General features: G+C 32.2%; 2 protein-coding genes across 3 annotated transcripts in view; both read right to left on the bottom strand.

The window, feature by feature from the left end:
- LOC134251574 (serine/arginine repetitive matrix protein 2-like) overlaps nt 1-12588 on the bottom strand; it is a 26421-nt gene extending 13833 nt beyond the window's left edge. The window contains exons 1-4 of the mRNA XM_062733978.1: nt 12559-12588; nt 10991-11043; nt 10161-10214; nt 5415-5489 (exon numbers count right to left, since the gene is read on the bottom strand). Of these exons, the coding sequence (XP_062589962.1) occupies nt 5415-5489; nt 10161-10214; nt 10991-11043; nt 12559-12588 (212 nt within the window). The remainder of the gene's footprint in view (nt 1-5414; nt 5490-10160; nt 10215-10990; nt 11044-12558) is intronic.
- LOC134252120 (serine/arginine repetitive matrix protein 2-like) lies at nt 12134-25291 on the bottom strand. Of its 2 annotated transcripts, none has more exons than XM_062734559.1 (6): nt 25147-25291; nt 21725-21971; nt 20437-20547; nt 14552-14719; nt 14005-14079; nt 12134-13440 (listed from the first exon to the last, which is right to left on the bottom strand). In XM_062734559.1, the coding sequence occupies exons 2-6, from the start codon at nt 21961-21963 to the stop codon at nt 13371-13373; spliced, it is 663 nt and encodes a 220-aa protein (XP_062590543.1). In that variant the 5' UTR covers nt 21964-21971; nt 25147-25291; the 3' UTR covers nt 12134-13370. The 2 variants fall into 2 exon arrangements, with proteins under 2 accessions (XP_062590543.1, XP_062590550.1); XM_062734566.1 differs by having other exon boundaries at nt 25251-25269.

Below are 25291 nucleotides of genomic sequence, written 5' to 3'. Positions count from 1 at the left end.
ATGTCCCACCTTCCTGCCCTAAACAGAATTTATGGTTCACTATCGACATTTTAAATACACACTCCCACTCCCAAGCCCCCGACAAAAATAAATCAAACTGACATACTTCATAAATTCTTATTTTTTTCATCATGGATTAAAATGTGGAATATGAGAGCTTGCGGATAAACAGACAAACAGCTAGACAGAAGGCATGGCAGGGTAAAAACTATACACCCCTGAATCTTAAAGAGGGTATAATAATAATGTGAATGGAAAACAGTTCATATATTTCTCAATCTCAAATGAGTGTACTAATTATAGGAGTTACTAGCATAAATTCTTCTTAATTGTTAATGATGACTTCCTTTTAATACTTTATGAGGAGATTTCTTATTCATGGAATTTTTTTTAGAATGCAAGTTTAAGGTAGTCTGATTCTTAGGTACGGAAAAATGCTCTCAAAAATGTTTCTGAATTCTTAAAGTAATGTGTACACGTATATTATTTACCCACGGTAATTCTTTAAACATCATCATTAGAAATAGTCATATTGTACAGGGACAATATGTAAATCTATTATGATTTTTCAGAACACTTACTATGCATTTAATTTCTAATGAAATTTGATCAACAAATACATTTTAGGATGAAAAACTACAGGTATATACTATAGTTTCCAAGCATTTGAGGAAATGCCATGATTGCTATCTTATAGGGCACTTCAATTCAGATACCGGTTTTTACTTCGATTATTTTCATTGCATAATGTACAAAGGTTTTCTTATCATTGTAAAACACCATAAATCTTTTAAAATTTGCTGATAAACAATGTTATCTAAAGCAAAACAACAGGAAAATCAATTTCTTTTCAAAGGTTTTTACAGGGTACTAATATTAACTCCTTATAAAACCATTTCTAGGAATTCAGACTTTTCCGAATCACATTGAAATCACATTGAAATAATAAATACATGAAATGAAAATTGTTGCTTGAAAAGATCAAGCTTTACTTCTAGACTTTTTAAAAATAGTAAATTAAAGAGTTATCCTTCCTGGCTGAGGAGCGGATATCCTTAATTCATAGTCGCAATTCACAATAAATATTAACTTTTTAAACAAATATTTTGATCAGTTGGAAAATTTCATTTCTTTTTGAAAATATTATTTCGGACTAAGTGTATCGTAAATTGTATGTATACGATTCATTTTGTTAACCTTTATAGCGAATGTACTTTCTATATAAACTGAAATGCGTTACAATCAAAATCTAGTAAAACTGATTTTTTTTTTTCCATTAGGAATTAAGGACCTGAGACCATCTTTTAAAAATTGTTTCGTTGCCTCTCCCTTCCGACTGTCTAAAAATGGCTCGACTCAAAACTTTTTTTAAACATTCTAGGACAATTTTTTTTTCTTTTTAGCTCACCTGAGCCAAAGGCTCAAGTGAGCTTTTCTGATCAAAAATTTGTCCGTTGTCTGTCGTCGTTGTTGTAAACTTTTCACATTTTCATCTTCTCAAGAACCACTGGACCAATTTCAACCAAACTTGCTACAAAGTATCCTTGGGTGAAGGGGATTCAAGTTTTTCAAATGAAGGGCCAGGCCCTCTTCCAAAGGGAGATAATTATGAATTAGTGAAAAATTAAAGACATTTTTAAAATATCTTCTTCTCAAGAACCACTGGGCCAGGAAAGATGAAATTCATGTGGAATCATCCTCAGATAGTGTACATTCAAGTTTGTTCAAATCACGGCCCCCGGAGGGTGGGGCCACAATGGCCAATCAAAGTTTTACATAGGAATATGTGGGGAAATCTTTAAAAATTTTCTTCTCAAGTACTGCAAAGCCATGATTAGTGATATTTTTATGGAAGCATCCTCAGATACTGTAGATTCTAGTTTGTTCAAATCATTACCCCCAGGGATAGGGTGTGGCCACGATGGGGGATCCAAGTTATATATTAAAATATATTTAAAATTTAAAAAATCTTTTTCTAAAGAATAGCAAAGCCATGCTTAGTGATATTTATATGGAAGCACCCTCAGGTAGTGTAGAATTAAATTTGTTCAAATCATAACCTCCAAGGGTAGGGAAGGGTCTCAATGGTGGATCAAAGTTTTACATAGGAAAATAAAGGGAAAAATCTCAATAACAGAAAAGCTATGTTAAGTCATATTGACATGTAAGCATCCTCATGTATTGAAGATTTTAATTTGTTCAAATCATGAGTACCCTTTGGGGTAGGGAGCGAAATGATGGGGAGTCAAATTCAAATTATCACAAAGTAATATATACAAACAAAATGTTTTAAAAAATCTATATAAAAATATTTTTTTCTGACAAGAACTTTCTCAAGAAGTTATATGCAGAATTGGATGCATTCTCAAGTAGTATAAGAATTCAAACCTTCTCCCCCCCCCCCCTATCCATTCATTAAACTTTTCAATTCTGATCTGATTTGTGTGTTTTCCTAGCCGATGTGCTCAGGTGAGCGATGTGGCCCCTGGGCCTCTTGTTTATTCCTCTTATCCAGTCAACAAATACTTAATATGTTGACATTTTCTGAAAAAGATATTTCCCCGCCTACTCACTGACTCAATAATTTTACCTGAGTTAGGAGAGGGCAAACAAACAGTATTATTTTCAAAGATGGACGGGACGTATCTCTATCTCTTATGAGGGTTTTTAGGAGTTAATATTTGTTGTCTTTGTACAGTATATGTTTTCCAACATGAACTCTCATGATCTAGTCAGTGCAATGATTACTGTACTGACGCTGTGCAAAGGGAACTCATTTGTATTCAACCAGAGTTCTCTTATGTATATTTCATATGTTCAGTTCAGGCAGGGATTTGAGAGGGTAGGAGAAATTCGAGATTTCTAGAGGGCAGTGGTGGGATAATTTATATTAGGTTATAAATCGAAATCTGCTGTCTGCCACATGCATGCAAACTTTTGTAAACATAACCTATGCACCAAATGTGCTTCATCAAAATTGGCCGTAATCATATAAATTTTTACATGTAGCTTTTTACTTCAATCTCGAGAGTTGTTATGAAGGCAAGGGGACATTAAATCTCATTCGTCTGTCATAGTCTGGTCCGATTTACAGAAAAAAATACTTCTAACGGCAAATAATTATTATTTGGTCCAGCATAGTTTTGCAAAACGAATCAGAATTAAGCAGTTTGAGTATTTTCGCTCATTATTTCTCCATTTTGAACGACATTAAGAGAAAATTAGAGAAATTGGATATCCGCCATTTTGAATCGCCATTTTGACCTCCTTAACGCCATTTTCATGAAGGCCAGCATATTTTTTTCGGATTCAGCATACTCGAATTAGTTTTAAAAAACTATGCTGGACCAAATAATAATTATTTGCCGTCAGAAGTTATTTCTAGCCTTCTTTTTAAAAATCAGGACCAGACTATCAGTCTATCTGTCTGTCACAGCAACATTTTAACCTTGGTAATATTTTAACTGTCACTGCTTAATTATTTGCATGAATATTAGATACTTTGAGGGTTACATGCAGGATCAAGACGGATCCAATTGTTCTATGCCCCTGGATCGAAAGATCACTGGGGTATAATGTTTTTTGTCCTGTCTGTCTGTTTTCAACTTTAACCTAGCCCATAACTATAGTATTAAGTGGGTGGGGCTATGGCTTTCATATTTCACAGGTGTATTCCTTGTGAAAAGACATTTCTTTGGAAACCACTAAATTTGACTGATTGGAAAAGAGCTTTCATTTCTAAATGAAATAAATTTCCGACTAATAAATAGTATTTTCACAGTTTTGTTTATCTTGATTGGGAATTTATTTTCCATATAAATTGAAATGCATTAACAGATAATACGTTTAAAAAAATGATTTTTTTTCCATTAAGACTAATATACTTTATCTCTTATGAAGGTTTTTATAGAATTTAATTTTTGTAGTCTAGGAACTGTATTTGTTATGAAACATTAACTCCTGTGAACTAGTCACTGAGCCGTTGCCTCAACCTTAGATTTATTCCAATGGTCGTTGTACAGATGTTGTTCAAAGAGAGCTCACCCACGTACATCCAGAGTTATCTTATCTAAAAGTTAAACTTAGTATATATTTTTATGCGCCCGAATCGATAGATCCGAGGCGTATATTGTTTTTGTCCTGTCTGTTTGTCTGTTTGTCTGTTTGTCTGTTTGTCTGTCTGCTGAAAACTTTAACCTTCGCCATAACTTTTGAACCTTGAGATATAGAGACTTCATATTTGGTATGCATACTTCACTAATAAAGTTCTTTCAAAAGACACCAAGGTCAATGACCTTGTGACCTTGATTATGACCTACATGCTAAAAATAGCTTTTTTCAAACTTTTGAAGCATAGGAGATATAGACTTCATATTTGGTATGCGTACTTCACTTACAAAGCTCATACAAATGACACCAAAGTCATTAGCCTTGTGACCTTGACTGTGACCTTAATACTAAAAATAGCTATTTTCGAACTTTTGCCTTAAATTTTGAACCATATGAGATATAGACTTCATATTTGGTATACATATTCCACTACAAAAATTCTTTCAAATAACATTAATATCAATGACCTTGTGACCTTGACTGTGACCTATATGCTAAAAATAGTTTTTTGTAACTTTGTTGCCGCCGGGCGCATAGTGTTTCACAAACATATCATGTTTAAAGAAAATTATAGTCTCTTAAAATATAATAATAATAAATTTTTAATATGCTATTTCACCGTCATGTTGAACTAAATACATGTACCTTAAAAAAATTGAAGGTTACCATTAAATGAGACTTAACAAACTGAAAGAAGAAAAGGGAAGAAAGAGAACACAGATACTCAGTGTGGAGAGGACCCCCCCCCCCCCGAGACACACACTATACAATATAATGTTTTGGGGTGTAAATTTATTTGTAGAACGATTATTTTGGGGGTTTTCCCTTTGGTACACATGATGAACAAGTGTAATTATAATGTTTTGGGGTATTTATTTGTGGAACGATTATTCTGGGGGTTTTACTATTTTTTCACTCGGTACACATGATGAATAAGTGTAATAAATATTATTTGTGGAAAAAATGTACAAGTCACGGGGTTGAATATCGGAAGAGGGGGGGGGGGTTAGGGTTGGGGTTAGGTCCTGTGGAAGAGAAGGGGCAAAAGTGGAATGGGGAAGGAGAAGCATCCCAGTTTACAGATCTATATTGAAAGCGTGTCTCCATATAAAAAACGTAACTCTATAAGCAAATTTTACATTATCATGCAAATAATATTTTTTCCAATAAAGGATATCTTTCCGTCATGTGACGTCCCTATTTATAGAGTTAAAGGATTCAACTTGAACACCGTAATGTTTCTTTATCAGATACTGAGTACATTATATTAGAGAAAAGATCTATCCATTTTAGTTGGGACTTACCTATTGTGTGAGCTTTGGCTTGATTGCGCTGGTGTACGAGGTCGCCTCTTCCTCCGCCGCCGTTTATGATGTGAGCTTGTTGCATTAACAGATAACACCAGAAAATTAAACAAAACACGATCTATTTACTATAATAACTAAAATTTCGCGCATTTTTCTTTTCCTTTTATCTAAACATGTTTCTCTGATCAAAATCGAAAAAAATATTGATAGTGGATAAGTTGTCATTATGTTTGCGTTTCATTAATCTTCTTAACAATCATCAGTCAAGCTTTAGCATTAATAATCGCATCAGAGATTTACTCCGTAATGATATTTTGAGATGAAGCTAATATACTAAAGTTCACAACAGGTAAGTATTATATTTGTTTGAACATGGTACAGATAAGGTCTATATTGCTGGACTTTTTTAAAATCAACTTGAAAATATTTCAAGGAAAGGTTGAAATTTATCAGTTTAAATTAGCCTTAAATGAATTTAAAAAAAGAAGCAAATTGAAATAATTTTGGTGTTTTAGTGGATGGGTTCTCATTATTTATGGCATATTTGTCAAATATGAATGCTCTATCATATGTCATTCAAAAGTAATCACCAAAGTTTATATTTTTGGAAATTAAGGGGGCCGACTATAGTTTTATTGTGTGAAAACTACAATACGGAAACTTTTCATTTTTATACTATATATAACTTACATTATCTTCAGTGTACATGCGAAGTTTGGGGGAAATCTACCGTCCAGGTATTTTTGAGGGACCGTCTCAAAGTACAAGTACATTTACTATAGGATTATATAGGAAAATGCCAATTTTTAGCACTTTAAAGCAAATTATACAAATACTACAATAGACATTTTGTTAAAACTATAATATTTGATGAGTAATACTATATTATACAATATAGGTATAAAGAAACAAATAATTCTACCGTCTTGTTACCAGAAGGGGCATCTCAAAATGCAAAAAATTAGCAAATTTTACTATTTTTATAGAGTGCTACAAAATATGACGTACACAATGGATTCACATGAAAACATAATAAAAATATTGAAGATATTTTCAAATTTCTATGTTTTAAATTTCAAGAGCGTATGTTTTTTACTTTTTCTTTAATAATATTTTTATTATCCCTTTCTGTAAGAGGTACAGATTATCATAACGTCAAAAAGACACTGAACCGACGTCAACCTACCTATCAATTGCAAAATCGGTTAAAAAATCAGTTGTATCAAATTTTGTTACATTTTTATTCCTATAATTTCTTAATTTTGTTTAATTTAAATAATTAAGCGAGAAAAGTTGCATTAAAACAGTAAATACGCTTCGTTTTACTATGATGCGCGAAATATTGCACAATGAAAACTTAAGTCAAACATGAAGGTCAAGGTTTAAAGGGTAAAAAATCATAGCATGCTCAGAAACATCTGGTTACAGGTATTGCAAAATGTGAAATCCCTACCTATTCCCAATCAAAAGTTATAAGAAAAGATAACATTTTAAAAAAGTAGGTCAAACTTAAAGGTCAAGGGTTAAAAAATCATAGTATATTTAGAAAGGTTTTGTCACAGATAATAAATAGGTGCAATATGAAAACCGTATCTTTTCTCTTTAAAGAGTCATTACCATTTTTAAGCAATATTAAATAAAATTAAAGTAGGTTAGACTTCAAGGTCAAAGGGTAAAAAATCATGGTATATTTGGAAAGGTCTAGTCACAGATGATGTACATGTGGAATATAAAAGCCTCATTCAAATGGTATGACCAATGTTTAAATTTTTTGACAGACAAATGAGATTTAATGTACCCAAGCTTTTCCAAAAGTGGGGGACAATAATCAACCTAACACATCTTCTATCACATTCTACTAATTGTTTGTTCAGGGAACTTACTTTCTTAAATTGTATTTAAAATATACCCTAAAATATACCTTGGATACCAATAAATCTCATCCGTCTTCTAGATGTCCAAAAAACTATAAACTTTGTCAATAACTTTTAAATGTCTTCATATTTCACATGTACATTACCTATAACATCAGTCTCAAGACCTTTTCAAATATAGTATGATTTTGATCTCTTGACATTGAAGTTTGACCTACTTTTCAAAACATTTATTCATCATAACTTTTGAAAGAGTATAGAAAGGGGTGTCATATTAAAGATACATATTACCTGTGACAAGATCTTTCTAAATATACTAAGATTTTTGACCTTGTGACCTTGAAGTTTGACCTCTTTTTCAAAAATGTTGCTTTACATTATAACTTTTGATTGAGAAGAGATAGGAATTTCATATTTGACATATGTATTACATGTAACCAGATGTTTCTGAGCATGCTATCATTTTGACCCATTGACCTTCATGTTTGACCTAATTTTCAAAAAATTTAACTTTTAATAGTCATTACTATTGAATGACATACTATAGGGCATTCATATTGATTACTATTGAATGACATCTATAAGGCATTCATATTTGACACAATATGCCATAAATAGTGGCATCCCATCCAATAAAACACCAAAAGTGGGGTACCACAATTCTTTGAATTTGCTTTTTTATCCAAATTCCCATTTGGAAATTTATATCTAGTTTAAAAATTCAAGTACCGGTACTGAAAATTACAATTTATTGGTGAGAACTTTATGTTTTCATAATCAAGAAAGAAGATAAATATATATATATATAGTATTTGTGATGGATATGCCAATCCTAATCTCTCATTGTTGCAGTGTCTAGAGGTAATAAAATCAAGTAAAAAAGAATGTATCTAATTTATAAAAGAAATTTTTATAACAAAAAAATCTATTAATCAAAGAGATATGGTCTTAAACTTCCTCAGTGCACAATTAACCTAGAACGGAGACACAAAAGAGCTTCAAGTTTAATAGAATGATGTTTCTATTACTATTGTTTTCAGCTGACTGTAAAGTTTCACGTTATGTCACGATCTAGTTGACAGCTGCACTCAAGGTAAATTGTACACGCCTCTTAACCACAAGCTTTACGACTGGAACTTTCTTCTTATCCCTGATTGGTTGCTCGTGCAACAGACTATTTCCGTATCAATGTTGATAATTGAGTTGACCAATCACGTGAATTGTTTACGCTGGATGCATCTGACAAAAAAGATCGAGACGAAACGTGAAACTTTACAGTTAGCTGCAAACAATAGTATTTATCCATTAATTCTTGATTAGGTATTGAGCAATCTAGATCTGATGAAACTGATCCAGTCATTTCAATGAAATTAAAAATATTTAAACAGAGGAAAAGGACACCCCCATGTGCAAAATTTAAGATATTTGAAATCAATACAATATTCTTAATCCAACAAGAAGTCTCCATCAAGACTGTAGCTCTACTGGTTTGTACTTATAAAAAGGAAGAGAAAAGTAGCAAGAGGACTTGAAACTCTGCAACAGCAATAAATAGAATGACCTTTGATTTAGCCTCTTTCCAGTAGAAAGTTTCGAATCAGATTAAAACTTTAAAGGAGTAGATTTTTAACAGACTTTTTCTATTTTAGTAACCATGGCATCATTGTTCATCAAAATTGATATTAAATAGAATTTTGTACATGTATCATAATGTAGTCTACTTGAGTGCCAAGTTGTACTGAAATCTAATCAAAACTTGAGGAATAGCAACATTTTAAGTTTAATTTAAATCAGACCAAAACTTAGGAGGAATAACATCTTTAAATTATTTCACAGAAATTTCTATTTTAGTAACCATGGCAACACCATTCATTAGAATCAAAAATCAATATATAGAATAATGTACCTAAGTGTTATTTATTTTAGTGCCAAGTTATAATGAAGTCAGACCAAAACTGTAGGAGAAGTAGTGCTTTGAAAGTATTTCACAGAAATTTCTATTTTTAGTATCCATGGCAACACAATTCATTGAAAGCAAAACCCAATAAACAGAATTGTGCATCTTAGTTTAGTCTACTTGTGTGCCAAGTTATACTGAAATCAGACCAAAACTTTAGGAGTAGTACAGTGTAGCATTTTGAAAAATTGTTTTCAGACAGACAGACAGATGGATGGATGATGCACACTTCACTAATCGCATAAGCTCTTCTGGACTCTGACTAGCAGAGCTATAAAGGAAGAAATATTGACCTATTCTTTTTACCAGGGAATTAAAATTTTTATGTTCAGGATCTTTAAAGAACTTTTTGTTTGACATTTGAAATATATCAGTTCACCATAACTTTTGCGAGATGCTAAAACATTTGTGAGTAAAGTATTTTTTCTGTATTGGTGCATTTACACAGAACCAAATCACCTTTAAATTGCACCAATTTAAAAATGCATTGGAATAAATACTTACATTACAACATGCTAACTGGACCTTTTTGCAGCTTTTCTTCTCTTAACATATAAGAATTTATAATTAAAAGCTGCAAAATAGTCAGTGTGCAAGAGACAAAAACAAACACATATATCTGAAAAAAAAAAGAAACAAAGCATATTTTGCAGTGTTTAAACAAAACAAGTTTAATAAAACAACAAAGAAAATTCAACAAAAGACGGTCTCCATTCATGCTCCTCCTCTTGTTTTATGTACAATAACATAAACACAAAATTAAAACATTTCTAATCAAGTTTCCCATGCATATCTGCACTTCACCAAATACGTCCAGAATAAAATGAAAATAAATCAAAAAACAAATTTTTTGAAAAAATTAAAAATCATGCAGAGAGAAGAATATCCAGCCACGCCACTACACCTAATTACCTGTGCTGCCGTCTTCGTTTGTTAGTACTGCGACTATGCTTGTTAGAATGTGAGCTGAAATATTTCAAACACAAAATGCTCGAATAGATGCAAAACAGTTAGTCAAGAGACATTTCTATCATTATCAGAATTAAAGTTGTTAGTAGAAAAATAAATGCATTAAACTTAATGTGTTTCTTTGAAAAAACTTTTGGCATTCTGAAAGGAATTATATGGTGAGCAAACATCATTAGAAGGATAAAAGAAACAAATATTAAAATGTGACATGTGATGTAAATGGGAACTAATTCATAAAAGGATGAACAATGATAAAATTTATGTTAGTTTTAAAACTTGAAAACAATATTCCTAGAAATAACAACATGAATGAACATTTTAACTGGCTTAGACTTCACTTCCTGGTATGAATTTACCAGCAAACCTGAAACTGATAACATTTATACTACAGTTCAGAAAACCCCTGAGTATAATGACAAAAGCAACTAGCATTTCAGTCATAACAGTTGAGTTTTCTGCACATTTCCAACAGTGCATCACACAATCAACATATTGCTATGCATTTTGTAGCAATTGTTACATGTACTTTGCCATAAATTCATTGAAAAATCATTTTCCATTCATGAAACTGTTGAACTTCTTTATAAAACAGCTGGTTTGCCATTTTATTTTAAGAGAATGAATTTCAGTTTATTTCACTTTCTTTGGAAAGTCATGTGATGCACTCTTGTGGAGAACATAAGACATAAATTTGTCAATATTAATTGGCAAGATTTTGTCCATTTAGATCATTTCAGTACCATATATAAACAGGAATACACTGTAAGCCTTACCTTAAAACCTTACTCGACAAAATTTGGGAGAAGCATTCAAAAAATGATGGAAACTGTTATATTATTGTTTTCAGTCACAAAATATCATCAATATACAAATTTTTACCACTTATTTAATGAAACTTTTAAAAATGTCTGTCACATTGTAACAAATAGATTAAACAACAATGAAAAGAATGGTTGATTTTAAAAGCATTTTTGAGGTTGATCAAATTTTGTTGAATTTTGTTGAAAATCACAAAAAATATGAATCCCTATCTATTTTCCATGTAGGGAAATGTAAACTTTCTTTCAATAGGGAATTATAAATTTGACAACATTTAAATTCTAATTTTAAAATAAAAAATTTCTATATACAGGCCCATGGGCCATAATGCTTACTTAAAGATATTTCCAGACACAACTGGTTTCATAGATATTGGCCAAATAAGACATTTTATACATTTACACAAAATTAGACAAGATTGCAGAATACAAAATATCAGGACAAAATATCAGGATTAGATAAATTTCACCATACATTTTATAATGAACTTGATATAAAATTGAAACCCATTATTGTTGCAGCTAAAGCCAAGTGTTTCCAAAGCTCTTTTCCCCATTTAACTATATTACCAGACCACAACTCAAATGGCTAAACACTTCACAAACTTGAACCCAAATAAGGTTGCTTGCAATGCAACATAATAAATGCCCCCCCTCTACCCCAAGATTTTCATGGAATATTTTCATTGAATATTTTCTAACAATTCTATAAAAATCTCTTTTGTGGTCCAATTCTAAGTTTGACATAGATAATTAGAGGTTATTAGTTTGGTTAAAACTGACTTTTGGGTTCCCTAAAAATATTTACAGACAACAGAATACAGAAATATGGACATATAGACACTGGAAACTTTGATCTGAATGGCTCATTTGACCCAGTCAAGTGAAAAATTCCCCACAAATGAAATAATGATTGTTGGGTTAATTTTTACTGATTAATAGTATGTATAGAGCAAAATATAACCTTCCTTCAGGCATTGTATAGCCTTATATAACTGAGAGGAAAAAATCAATTCTTATATTCAGAACTATCACATTTTGAATTACCATCAAAGAAACCTATTTTCCTTTGTCAACTTCAAAAGAAATAAAGAGAAATTAAGATACACTCAGCATTTTATTTTTCAATACTGCATTGTTTGAAACATTTTGTATATAAAAAAAGATATGGTTTTTTAAATTGCTGCATTTTCACATGATAAAAATCAATTGTCACTGAAGTCTCAAGTAAGTTCTTGTACCAATTTGTAAATTATACTAAAATAATTAATACAAGAGGGAAAAAACAAAAACAATAGATAAAAACTAAACTGAAATAGTGAAGTTACCTGCTATTGAAAGTGAAGGCTTCCACAAAAACAAAAGAAATTTATCAAGCATTTTATATATGCAAGTAAGATGAAGAGCTCTGTAAAAGGATGACTTCAAAGAAAATGAATGGATAAATGATTATTGTTTGCTCTTGATTTCACCCTCACTCTCTCTGTAATAAGAAAATCTGCAGTTCTTCACAAAGGTATTACCAAACCACCAGTGGTAGAATATACACCCATGCAGAGATTTTATTTCCAAGCTTTTTTTGTATATAATAAAGATTAACAACTGCTGTAATAAACCATTTACACTAATTTCATTTCCCCCCAAAGTGAAACATTTCTGAAACCCTTTGAGAATTTAATCTTTGGGCAATTTGAACACAAAATATGCCAATGAATTTCATGAAAGTTATTATTCAAAAATATGATACATCAACATTGACTTCAATGCACAACATAAAACCTAAGTATTGTGCTCTTTCATCATGAGAAAAAAATGAATGTATTAAACACAATATATGACAATGTACAAACTACATAGAGAAAGTGAAATATAAATTGTACATAAATGAAAGGGTGACACAACTAAGGAGAAGAATATATACATAAATATCAACTCAAAAAAAGAATACTATAAATTAAGGTACGTTTTGTAAAAACAGACAACTACACTGCTTTACATATAAATTGAGTGACCTCTAAAAATAAGATCATGTGAAAAATGTTTCCCCTGATCCCTTTACTTTTTTCTTTAAAAATAAATAAAAATCAAAAATCCAGGAAATATTTATGTAACTTACTGAAAATAAGAAAGCAACTTAAAACTCAAACAAAAACAAAGCTCAAGGTAGAGGAGACAAATAATACAAAGTTCCCCCTTAGTTTCCACAAGGGAAGGCATTCCTTGTTATTCTAGGGAAGTGCCCCACTGCCCGATTTTTGTCACCTGTTAAGTTTGATGTAGTGAACAACGTGTAATGCTATAACAGATTAATACTTCTCCTCCAAGGAACGATAGCCTACCGATCACGCTTGCGCTTTTTGCTTTTCTTCTTTTTCTCTTTTCTCTCTGGAGAATTACTGTCATCTCTGAAACAATCAAAATGTCATTTGAAAAGATCAAGATGTGACTTCTCATTGCGTCTGATCATACCATAAATAATTCTGTCATATTGCGTTATAAATGATTTGTAATTCGGGTCACAACATTGCCTTTTTACTTATTTACTGAGGCATAGGTTGGGTTATTGGTAACTTATGACATTCTACTATGTCCTTTGTGACTTTCATGCATATTGGCAACTTGTTTACCCAGACAGTTTTGTTCCAAGCAGATCTGTCTGATTAACTGAATAATCTTTGTGTTGATACTACTTCACATGATATTATTGATTACAAGCATACCCCATTCAGGCCCAATATCCAAGTATAGTGGCTTTGTATCTGTGCTTAATGGAAATGCTAACATAATATTTTCACTTAGCCATAATATGCATTTTGATATATTGTTAGCTTAAACATATACTTTTTTTCCCAATAAAATTGTTTGCAATCATTTTCACCCTCCCTGCATTACGACTCTGTTCTCTCTATTCAGGTCAGGATTGGAATTTAATTTGAATCTATACTACCTATAAATCTAAGTAGAATTACCTGCTGGACTTTTTCTTTTTCCTTTTTGGAGGCGGTGAAGGAGATCTTTCTGATGAACTGGAATCTCTTACAATGCTGAAAGAAAACAATAACAGATCTATAATCATAATGCATGTTTTGAAGCAGTGGAGAACTGAACAAGATGCCCTTTGGCCACAAAGCTCACCAGTCTATAAAAAGTCCTGCTATTTTTCATCAGTAGATTTAAGATGTTTTCCTTTATATTTCTCTGTAAAACTTTGAAATCTTTTTTTGGGGTGCCCACTCTATCTTGGGTATGATTTGAACTAATTTGAATTTACACCATGTGATGAAGTTTTCACATGAATTTTATTTTTTCTAGAAATGATTTTTGAAAATTATAAAATTTATAAAAACAACCAAAGACACCAGGCAAATTTTGATTGGCAAAGATTAATTTCTCAAACCTTTGGCTCAGGTGAGCTAAAATTTTGATTTCTAGATTACTGCAAATAATCATTTGAGATATACTTTTAAACCTAATATTTTTTTTTGAGAACTTTTTAGCAGTGTGTATGTTACTTACTTGTACTTCTTTTGTGCCATTGCTACAGCTTTGGCCTGCTCCTCTTTAGCCTTTCGGTTGGGATCAAAGGAGGAACCATCCACATAGTTTTCACCAATGCCGAAGGCCTCCTTAATACGGGCATTCTTCTCTGCTGTTGCTTGTGCTATCTGATGACTCTCCTTAGCTCTATAATCAAGAATTTTTGTATTCATCATGATTGTGTTCTTGATCATTAGTGAATTCCAAATACAATGTATTTTTTTTTTATACTAACCCTCTAAATCTTTAAATAACAATTATTAATCCATTTTACCTTTGTACTTTGAAGTTTTGTGCAGATATGACAAGTTTGTCTATCAAAATTCCTTTATCATACAAAACCCATGCAAGATGGAGTTTGAGTCCTCCGACAATTTATATTTATAAAATTTTATTTCTAAAATTATCAAAATCTTTCAAAATTATAGCCACGACCTGGGAAACAGGAAGCGCCTCATAGTACGACATAAGCCCTCCCCTACTTTGACTATGTTAGCTAACAAAGAATGAATTAATTCTAACTCAAACCAAAGAACTATATGCGGTATTAACCAACATTTGCCCCCCAAAATCAAACTTTGATGGAGTAGTATTTAATTAAGTCCTTAAACAGGGGAGTATATGCTGACTTCAAAGCACTGAATAATTTCATAAGTAATGACGTCATATGTACGTAATGACGTCACAAATATGACGTAAATTTCAGTTTTTTGTGAATTTTGCAGAAAAATGTACATATTTCGTCGATATTTTAAATAAAAGTCACCGAGCGCATGTGTGTTCAGGATAAATATTTTGATATAATGTGTAGAATGATAATATCAATGAAATATGTCAATATTGTTCCTGAACACACATGCGCTCTATAAATTTTAAAGCTTAAATTGTTGAAATTTTGTCCATTTTGTCCTCTTTCTGAAAAAGGATATAAAATCGGACTAGTTTGTGACGTCATAAAAACAGAAATTGTGAATACACTGCTCTGGAACTATAATATTTTCTGTTAACTTATATTTCTCGTACAATTTATTGAATTCAGCACATTTCAGGAAGTTTTCAAAATTTGACTTTTGTGGGGGCAAACATATGCAATATACCGCATATAGTTCTTACAGATGTATAAGGATTACTACATTGCCTGAATAAACCTGTCAATTCGACTGTAATAAGAAATAAATTTCATTACCAAGCACAGCAGTAACTTTAGAAGTAAACTGTTGCAAATTATTTGTTTTCCATTGACTTAATTCCCAACACAGCTTGAGGTTATTGAATTCATATAAAGTTCCCAAATTATTTTAAGTGTTTTAAGTGTTCTCAGTTGGAAATTTAGTTTTCAAAAATTTGTCTGTTTCTTGCTATAATGTCATCTAGAAGAATTAATGTGGGGGTGTAGAACTAAGTTAAATGAGCTGATGAAATGCTAGTTTTAGGGGATTAATGAAAAGGCTTTAGAAAGCAGATTTACAAGTTTTTCACCAATTGTAGGACAGAGGAAAGATTGATATCAAGTAAAATGGACTGAAAAAGGGATGGATTGAATACACGTCTAATAAGATTATATGACTAATACCTTTACACTATGTGGACATGGAAAAAAACTCTCCATGTGTCAATATATTGGATTACAAGAGATATCGCATGAAAAATGTATGTAAACTTAATTAAGTAGTACATATAAAAAGATTGCTTTATGCACTGGTAGAATATTAGAAATACATTCATAAGTTTCCAGTATAACTTGTAGTTATCTACACATGCATTTTAGAACATTTGCTCTTTTTGACATCAAGGAAACATATGGAGTCCGAATGTAATGCACTTATAACAAGAACTTTTTAAAATTTGCAATATAATATCTATAGCAGCCATTAGACTCCAAAAAAATTGTGCTCAATCAACTTACTGACAATGTCACATTGTACCTACATATAGACATTAAAACATCCCAGAGAATAGACTCCTTGTTGATGACAAACTGGAGATTTCACCCTAGGACAACATTTCCCATTGATCTGATTCCAGAAAATGTCAAAGATACTAGATGGTTCATGGTGACTTCCTGATCTACAATTCCTCCTACAGTTTACACAACACGTATGATCCTGGTAGGTGGGTTTCTCTAGGATCAGAACAGATTTCTGTCCCCCTCCACTCAGTAACTCAGAGGTCTCCTCCATCTCTTTGTAAGGGTCCATCTTCCCTACCACAGAACAGTAGCCAAACGATATGTGAGTCTCCATCTTCTATTTTATCTCCATTTATACAAGACTGAATAGTCTATATAAGGAAAGTTCATAAAAACTTTTTCCTTGAAATAATTTTAATATTGTCCAAAACTCACTTTGACAAAGAATGCTGCTATAAACCCATGTATATGGCAATTTTACTGAACTAGTACTTTAACCTCACAAAGATAATTGTTATGCACACATAATACTGTTGTCTTTTTCTTGCTTTAATCAAAGTCAATAATTTATATTAAGCTTAACACAAGAAAGTATTCCATTCTTTTTATTTCAGATTTTTGTAAATATTCTCTGAAATAGACAGCACCTTTGAGTCTGTCCTACTGACAGTAGTTAGGAATGGAGAAGCACAAACTTAACACCTCCCTGTTATAAAGTATATACATAAGCTGACTATGATAGACTACCAATGATTGATCAATTATTCACCACAAAAACCAATAGGCTTCCACAGAAGCCTCTGGTGCACTCAGATCAACTGATTCCAGTGATTAAGAGACAGAGTAAATAGATTCCCCTTTTGTGATGTTTAATATCAGCGACAGAACTTAGTGACACTAAGCTTACTCTCATTTGATATCTTGTAGTAAATGAGTTTGGGAAAAAAAATTATTTGAAATCATTCAACAATGAGAAGTCAGAGCTGTTTTAGTAAACAAACACCCACCCCACCTCCCATTATTTTATTTTCAAATCAAAGAATTAAGCCCATAATTAAAAACTCACAACAGTTGAAAGTACATTTGGAAGTGGATGATCTAGAAGAATATCATTAAAAGCTTTTAATATGAGTTTTTTTTTTTTTTTTGAATTTTTTTTAAAAAATATTTTTTACATCTAATTTTTTTTTTATTAGTTCCTGATCCAAGAAATTGTGAATTGCAGATCTTTTTGCAGGATGTGTTGAGTATTTGAAGCAACATTTTGTACTTGGACTATGTTTTTACACAATGTTGTCAGTCACTTGGCTCTCAAGAAATCCTACTCTCTTTAGAGAAGTGGACAGGCTTTTGCCTACATCCACTTCTCTAAAGAGAATAAAGAAATCCTAGAAGCATTGGAGATTAACAAGTTTAACCAGTTTTGCCAACAGGAAAAGACATATAGAGAACTCTGATTTATTGCTAAAACTGATGTCCAATAATGCATGTACATAACAGGTCAGTCCTCTATTAATGCAGAGAAACCAAGTTTGGTTTTGTGTTTTAACAAGTAACACGTCTATTCTTAATTCATTAGTCAGCTCTAATGGTGGATCTGCTACTTTAACATAATATCCAAGACAATATGGTTCTATTTCCGATAGTTTCATGAAATTTTCTCAACCAAAAGCAAGTGATCACTGGAAAAAAGCATTCTGCAAATTGAATAAATTGAATAATGGTCACCAAATAGAAGGGAATAGATGTTCCAGGACTGGCAGTAATTGATATTTACATCTGCATACAGGCGACTTGTAATTTCATTTGTAGACATACAGTAAACAATGTGTCACTCATTGTACCAAAATTGCATTTCAGGTCTGGCTGCCCACAGAAATTACCAACCAAGTCTGATTTCACCAAAGATTGATGGTTTGTAAGCAAATTTCATAGACTCTTGAACTTTTGTAGACTCTTGTTCCATGTTAATCTACTTTCTTCTGCTGATTAATTTTTACCAGTAATATACTTGTAATTTTTTATTTCACCCCCCCCCAACAAAATCATTTATCTGAGATTATCAATTCAATGTAAATGTACATGTATTTTCTCTATTTTCTTCCTATATCTCATAAGTTCATAGTTTTCTTTAAAAAACAAACATAAAATTAAAAAAAAAAAAATTTAATGACCTAAAGTAATGCAAGAGCATCCCTCTTAGTTCTGGCCCTGTGTAATGTCTTAGAAATTATTCCAGAACTTTTTTTTTTGATTGTCCATTACATTTCAATCCCATTTCATACATGCAGGAAATCACTCTACAATTAGAATTTTCAAAAAACACAAATCTAATGGTTCATTTCCACTCACCCACTCAAATCTAAGAAATGTTAGCAGGGAATTTGGAATGCACACTGGTACCATCATCTACACTAATGTCTCAGAAAGTGCCAATATTTCTAGAAATACTAACTATCAAATTTATCTCTGCGTGATGTACAATAAGGGGTATAATAATGATGGCCTGCCAGGATTTCCAATATTCAATAACCTGTGTCTTTTTTACGCTACTTAAGTCTGTCGTGTTTATGGTCTTGGCTTCCCATCTTAGACACCCTTACCATTCCCCGACACATAAATTACTTCCACTGAAGAACGCCAAGAAAAATATACAGCTATTTAGGTCCTTGTTTTCATCTGCCAACAGAACAGTTTCTTGCAAAATATTTATGGATCAAGGCCTATAAAAGTACTTATCAATGATCACGCATTGCCAGCATCATACAGGGGATGATAAATCCCCAGAGCCAACCATACAAGTTAACTCCATGTATAGACTAGATTAAGTCAATATGAATATGGATGTTATTATTAATAAATTTATTTTGACTATAAATATTTTACACATGAAAAGTGTTATTTACCAATATACTAATTTAACATTTGGGTTTAAAAAGTAAGTTGTACATGTATTATGATTACTAGATATTAATAAGAATTTTTAATGAGAATTCAATTTTGGCATTACATATATTATCAACAGTGTTCTGGATGCTTAGATTGAATATCACTAACAATCAAGATATGGTACTGAAGGCAAGACTATATTTCACAGATAAAAATTCACTATAAAAATATATCTGATTACAATATATGTGCTGTACTTATTTTTAAGTATTTGCATCTTAATCGTTTAAAATTCAACTTGTACAGGATAATAAACATTGTTTGTAACTGCAGACATTAAATTTCACTGAGGAATTATAGATTAATCAATTCTGCAAAGACATTCTGCAAAATATTATATTTATGTCACACTTGATTTGAATAACATACAAAAATATAACCAGTGAACAAAACATCATCTTGATAATGACTGTATTGTAATTTATATATAGCAGCCAGGCTGTTCCTTTCACATCATGTTTAACAATAAAAGATTAATACTTCCAAAATGATAACAACAAACAATTCTGAATTGTAAAAGCTGTAATTTGTTATATCCTTCATTTTTAAAACTACAGGGAATAAAAATCACTTGGCTTCATGTGTGAACTTATTAAAATGTGTTTGCTGCAACAAAGTTTTACTGTATTTGCCTAAAAATAATGACACTTAGTGTTAATCACAGATTAACACGATTTCTCCTGTAAAATTTAGGAACATTTTATAACCCATGAATCATCATAAATCTTAATTTATTTTATTATACCCTTGGCAAAAAAAAAAAAGATTATTTGAGGCTTTGATTTATGCATGCTTTAAACCTGAATTCAACCATATACTTTTATGAGAATTGAATATGACTTCTAGGCCATAAAACTTAGACTGAGTTTTTTTTCCCATTCTCACTTTTCTACTATAAATTCCTATTGTAAAAAGTGAGGCTGAGATTAAAAGTGAGCTTGTGTGTAAGTTTTGTGGCCCTGGGTGCTGAATGACGGTCAAGGACCAGAGACTACTTGTTACTTACACTGGACGTCCAGAGGAGTCTTTTTCCACTGTAGCTTCTGACACACCCTCTTTCTGAACAAGCATTGTTCTGAACATGGTCACCTTCTTCTCAATCTCATCTGCTGAATATCTAAAGCATATAATAAAATAATCAAACTCAAATCCTTATCAGTTTGAAGTGATTGGTTTTACCATATTCTTAAACAGCATATCAGTAGCTCACTGGTCTGAAAAAATTTGGCTGGATGGATGACCAGATAGCTTCAGTGCCACCCATAAAAACAAGAGCCAATGGGCCACATCACTCACTTGAGCACTGTGGCTAAGAAAAAAGCAAAAATGAAAAAGCTTAAATGCAAAAGTGGTCCCACCTACCCCTAAAAGGGGGATCTAAATAAAATTACCTGGACAAATTTTCCTATATATTCCTATGTATAACTTTGATCGACCATTGTGGCTGCATCCTACCCCTGGGGGTCATAATTTGAATAACCTTGAATCTACACAACATGAGAACGCTTCCTTAATAATATGACCAATCATGGCTCTGTTGTTCTTGAGAAGACTTTTTTTTCCTATATATTCCTCAATCAAATAAGTTAATATTAAAGCAATATGAATAATAATAATTTTACATCACGTTTCTGCATATAAAGTCTTGGTACACAAAAACTGAAAATATTTAATACTGAAATCTTTGATCATCCTTTGTGGACCAATCCTAACTGTTAGTATTCTTTTCCTTGTGTTTGCAAATCAAATCAGATCAAAGTTGTCAAGGTTAACAAATATTATCCATATTAATAAGAACAAATTGAACTTTTGCATTTAATTAAGATCTACTAAATTAACTTGTTTGTCTGACTTGGAAGAGATGCAGAACCCCACAAATTTTATTTTAATTCCTATTTTAATTTTTATTCTTTTTTTTAGCAATGAAACTGTTTCTTGTCTTCCATAATATTTTTACATTCATTTTGAACTGTTATGAGTTATATGAGTAAATTATGAAATCAATAATTCATAACAGTTTAAATAAGTATAAAGTATAAACTGAGACAAGATTACATACACAACTTATGGGGTGAGTAAAACATTTCATTGCTGTTTTATAGTTTTTTTGATCCTGGGACATCATGTTTATTAAAACTTTATGTAAAAATACTTGTAAATGTTAAAAGTAAATGTTAATCCTAAACAGGAATAAATACATTTAACATCAATCTCAACACTGCTCGAGGTAAACTATCAAGGTTATGAATAAAAGAAGTCAGTAAGTTACAGACTCTAAAAAACCAGTAGCTCACCCTTGCTCCTCCATGAGAACCTGCATCTCCATACACTTGAGTTCCACTTTGCGTTTCCGTTCATGGTCCAGGATTTCTTTGTTGGGCTGTTTGATTAGTTGTTCGTCTAACTTCTTGAGCTCCTCTTCTGACTTGTAGTCCACTCGGTCCTTGTGTTTCCTTAAGAAGGACAGATTTCTCTGGACGTAACCATTAGTTCCACTTCCTCTGGCAGTCTGTAGTCCAATACCATTGTACATGGTCTACTCTGCAAAATCATGAAGGATTCTGTACACACCTGAATTTTGATACCGATTATTTTAATCAAAAGACATAATTCTTACAGCTGACAATATTGGAATAGGACAGAAAGAAAAATCAGGGATTGACATTAACGGTTGTCCGATTGCCCGGGACAAGTAAATCATCAGTTCGGGCAAGTGAAATCATCAATGTACTTGTCCGATCGGGCAAGTGGATATTTCTGATAGAAACGTTTTTTAGCTCACCTGAGCCGAAGGCTCAAGTGAGCTTTTCTGATCACATTTTGTCCGTCGTCCGTCCGTCTGTCTGTCTGTCTGTCTGTCTGTCTGTCCGTCTATCCGTCTGTCCGTCTGTAAACTTTTCACATTTTTGACTTCTTCTCAAGAACCACTGGGCCAATTTTGACCAAACTTGGTACAAAGCATCCTTTGGTGAAGGGGAATTTAAATTGTTAAAATGAAGGGACATATCCCCTCGCAAGGGGAGATAATCAAGAAAAGACAAAAATAGGGTGGGGTCATTAAAAAATCTTCTCCTCAAGAAGCACTGGGCCAGAAAAGCTGAAACTTATTTGCACATGGAAGGATCCTGGGGTAGTTGATTTCAAAATGTCTTAATTATGATCAGTGGGGTAGGGTGGGGATACATAATGTATTACAAGGGGGAACTCTGGTAAAGAACAGAATGGTCAAAGCTTCTCAGGTGAGTGATGTGGCCCATGGGCCTCTTGTTTTAATCTTACATTAGTTTATAAACAAAACAATGAATTGAACAGTTGATTTCCGCCAAAAACATGACATTGTTTTTGCATTCGGAATCCCTCGGTAACGTTTCTGGATCATACCTTTATTTAGAAATCGGGTTCGTTATTCTGTTTTCTTTCGTTCACTCTCTGCCTGACAACTTATTATGAACTTACGATATATTCTTACGAAATATATATAATAGAATAGTTTATTTAATCACTTACAGAATATAAAGAACACAAGTTGTTCTCGGTAATGATGTATCTTGATTCAAAACATGATAACTGTTTTCCTTTTAGTTGACCTTAATCGCTTGGGGGGGGGGGGGTAAATTTTCAAAAAAAAAAAAAAAGAAAAGAAAAGGAAATATCATTAGTGCATTGCTGTACGTGTGTTTACAGGATAGTAAATTACAGGAAAGTTGTTTGCAGTTAAGTTTAAAATAGAAATTAGTTTGTTAACTCTGTAATATTTACAGTATCAAATTAAGATACAGTAACTGATATTTTCTTCTTTAAAATTTTTGGGCAACCAAGTTTTGCGTTCGGGCAAGTCAAAATTGTAGTTCACTTGCCCGAAGGACAAGTGAATATAAAAGTTAATGTCAATCCCTGAAAATCCAACTTTTAAAAAACTGTATCCAATGTCATCAACTATCTTGCATTGTTCAACAGGAACAACTTCACTGTACCAGTCCCAAGAAAAACACGCTAACTTTTTAACCCCAAAATTGAATTCTACAGATAAAAATTTAGTTAAAAACTTTGTTTTTATACAAAGTTTTTAAACTGTGTTCTCTAAAAAAAATTAATATACTTTTTATTGATAAATCGCGAAAAATAATTGTGAACAAAGTGCATGCGATGCTTGCTTTATGCTGTTTCTTTCATATTTTGATTAGTCACTTGTTGATGTAAAACAAGACGTGTTTGTGAAACACTATGCGCCCGGCAGCAAAAAAGTTCGAAAAAACTATTTTTAGCATATAGGTCACAGTCAAGGTCACAAGGTAGAGGACCCTGGTGTCATTAAAAACAGTTTAATTAGTGGAAAATGCATACCAAATATGAAGTCTTCATCTCCCATGGTTCAAAAGTTATGGCGAAAGTTTGAAAAAGCTATTTTGCAGATCTTGCAGATTTGGGGACTGGTAAACAATCTTATAAACAACTTATAATTTTTTTCAAAATTCCCTCTTGTTTTTGTAAAGAATACAGACCAGTGTGTGAGAAATTATCTTGATTTCTTTAGCAAAAACAAATGAAACTCTAACACCCTACTTTGATGGATCATTCATTGGCACTTACCCCCCCCCCTCCCCCCCCAATAGAATTTGTTCCATATATTGACAATGTAACAAAATAAACATGGGCAATAAATCAGACTGAGTGCATCTACTACAAGCAATCCAGAGTTCCAAAAGTAAGGGTAAACATGACATGTAAATTAGAAGGGAGAAAAAACGCTGAGAAAATTAGTTAAATTTTCGTCTAAATATATGGATTATTTGTTAGGATAAAAGGTAAATACAATCTCAAAAAGGTTTATTTTGAATAATTTGGTAGTTATTTTCAGTACAACCCCATCTGAATTCTTCAAAATCATTTCGGAGCGGATCTCATCCGATTTGCAACATTGAAAGTATATGGGATATATTTCTCACTGTGGTGAGGGCTTGTACCGAGACACAGCTAGATTATTCTATCAATAATCAAGCTATGTGTAAAAAATAGATTGTGCTGAACCTACAAGGCAGGGGTTACAACACAGGCACTTGTTTCATATACCCCTGCTTATTTTTACTACAAGGTACCTAACTCAACTTCAGGCAAGATAAAACTGATAAAAAATAAAATGACAAAACAGAGATCTCGGAAATGAATACAAGGAAATTTCATCATTCATTTATAATCCAAACCGGAAATAGATGTATCTCATGCGATGTCTCATTTTGTATCGAGGTAATTTTTGAGGAATAAATGAGTGGTTTACAATAAACGGCTCGACCAAATACTCCTGAAACAATTTAACTGACCAAAAAAAGTCTCGAAGTGAATGATGTCATTTAAAAGTAGGTTAATGATTGATATATTAATAAAATACGAGCTTGAAGCGGGGGTGCCTGAAATTGAGTTAGGTACATTGTGGTAAAAATAAGTAGGGGTGCTCCATATACGTAACAAGTGCTTGTGGGTTAGTAGCAGGGTTACAATTAAAATTTGCCATCCAGTCAGCTCCAAACTTTTTTTGTTACGAGATGACGTATTTGGTTCAAGACAACATGGTTACGAGAATTTCGGGTAACAAGCTGACTTGATATTGATTAAACAACAGAGATAATTCTAGTGAAATAAACAACGCAGCATTCGTCGATTCGAAGTAACATTAAAAGCTCTAATCACTCGTCCTAGATCCAGCAATGTTATAACTTACAAATAAATTATAATTCTCTCTATGTACTGTGTGAGCTAATACAGCTTATACCATCCAACAAAGACAGAAATAATCCAAACTTAAAAGAAATAATCGATCCTGACAGATGGACTGTCGTTTTTTGGTCGATGATAGCGCCCCCTAG

This window comes from Saccostrea cucullata, unplaced genomic scaffold (assembly GCF_032062105.1).
Source record: "Saccostrea cucullata isolate Sc308-1 unplaced genomic scaffold, CSIRO_AGI_Scuc_v1 ctg1, whole genome shotgun sequence".
Taxonomy (NCBI): Eukaryota; Metazoa; Mollusca; class Bivalvia; order Ostreida; family Ostreidae; genus Saccostrea; species Saccostrea cuccullata.
Note: the sequence above shows the minus strand (reverse complement) of the source record. Positions and strands in the feature narration are given on the sequence as shown.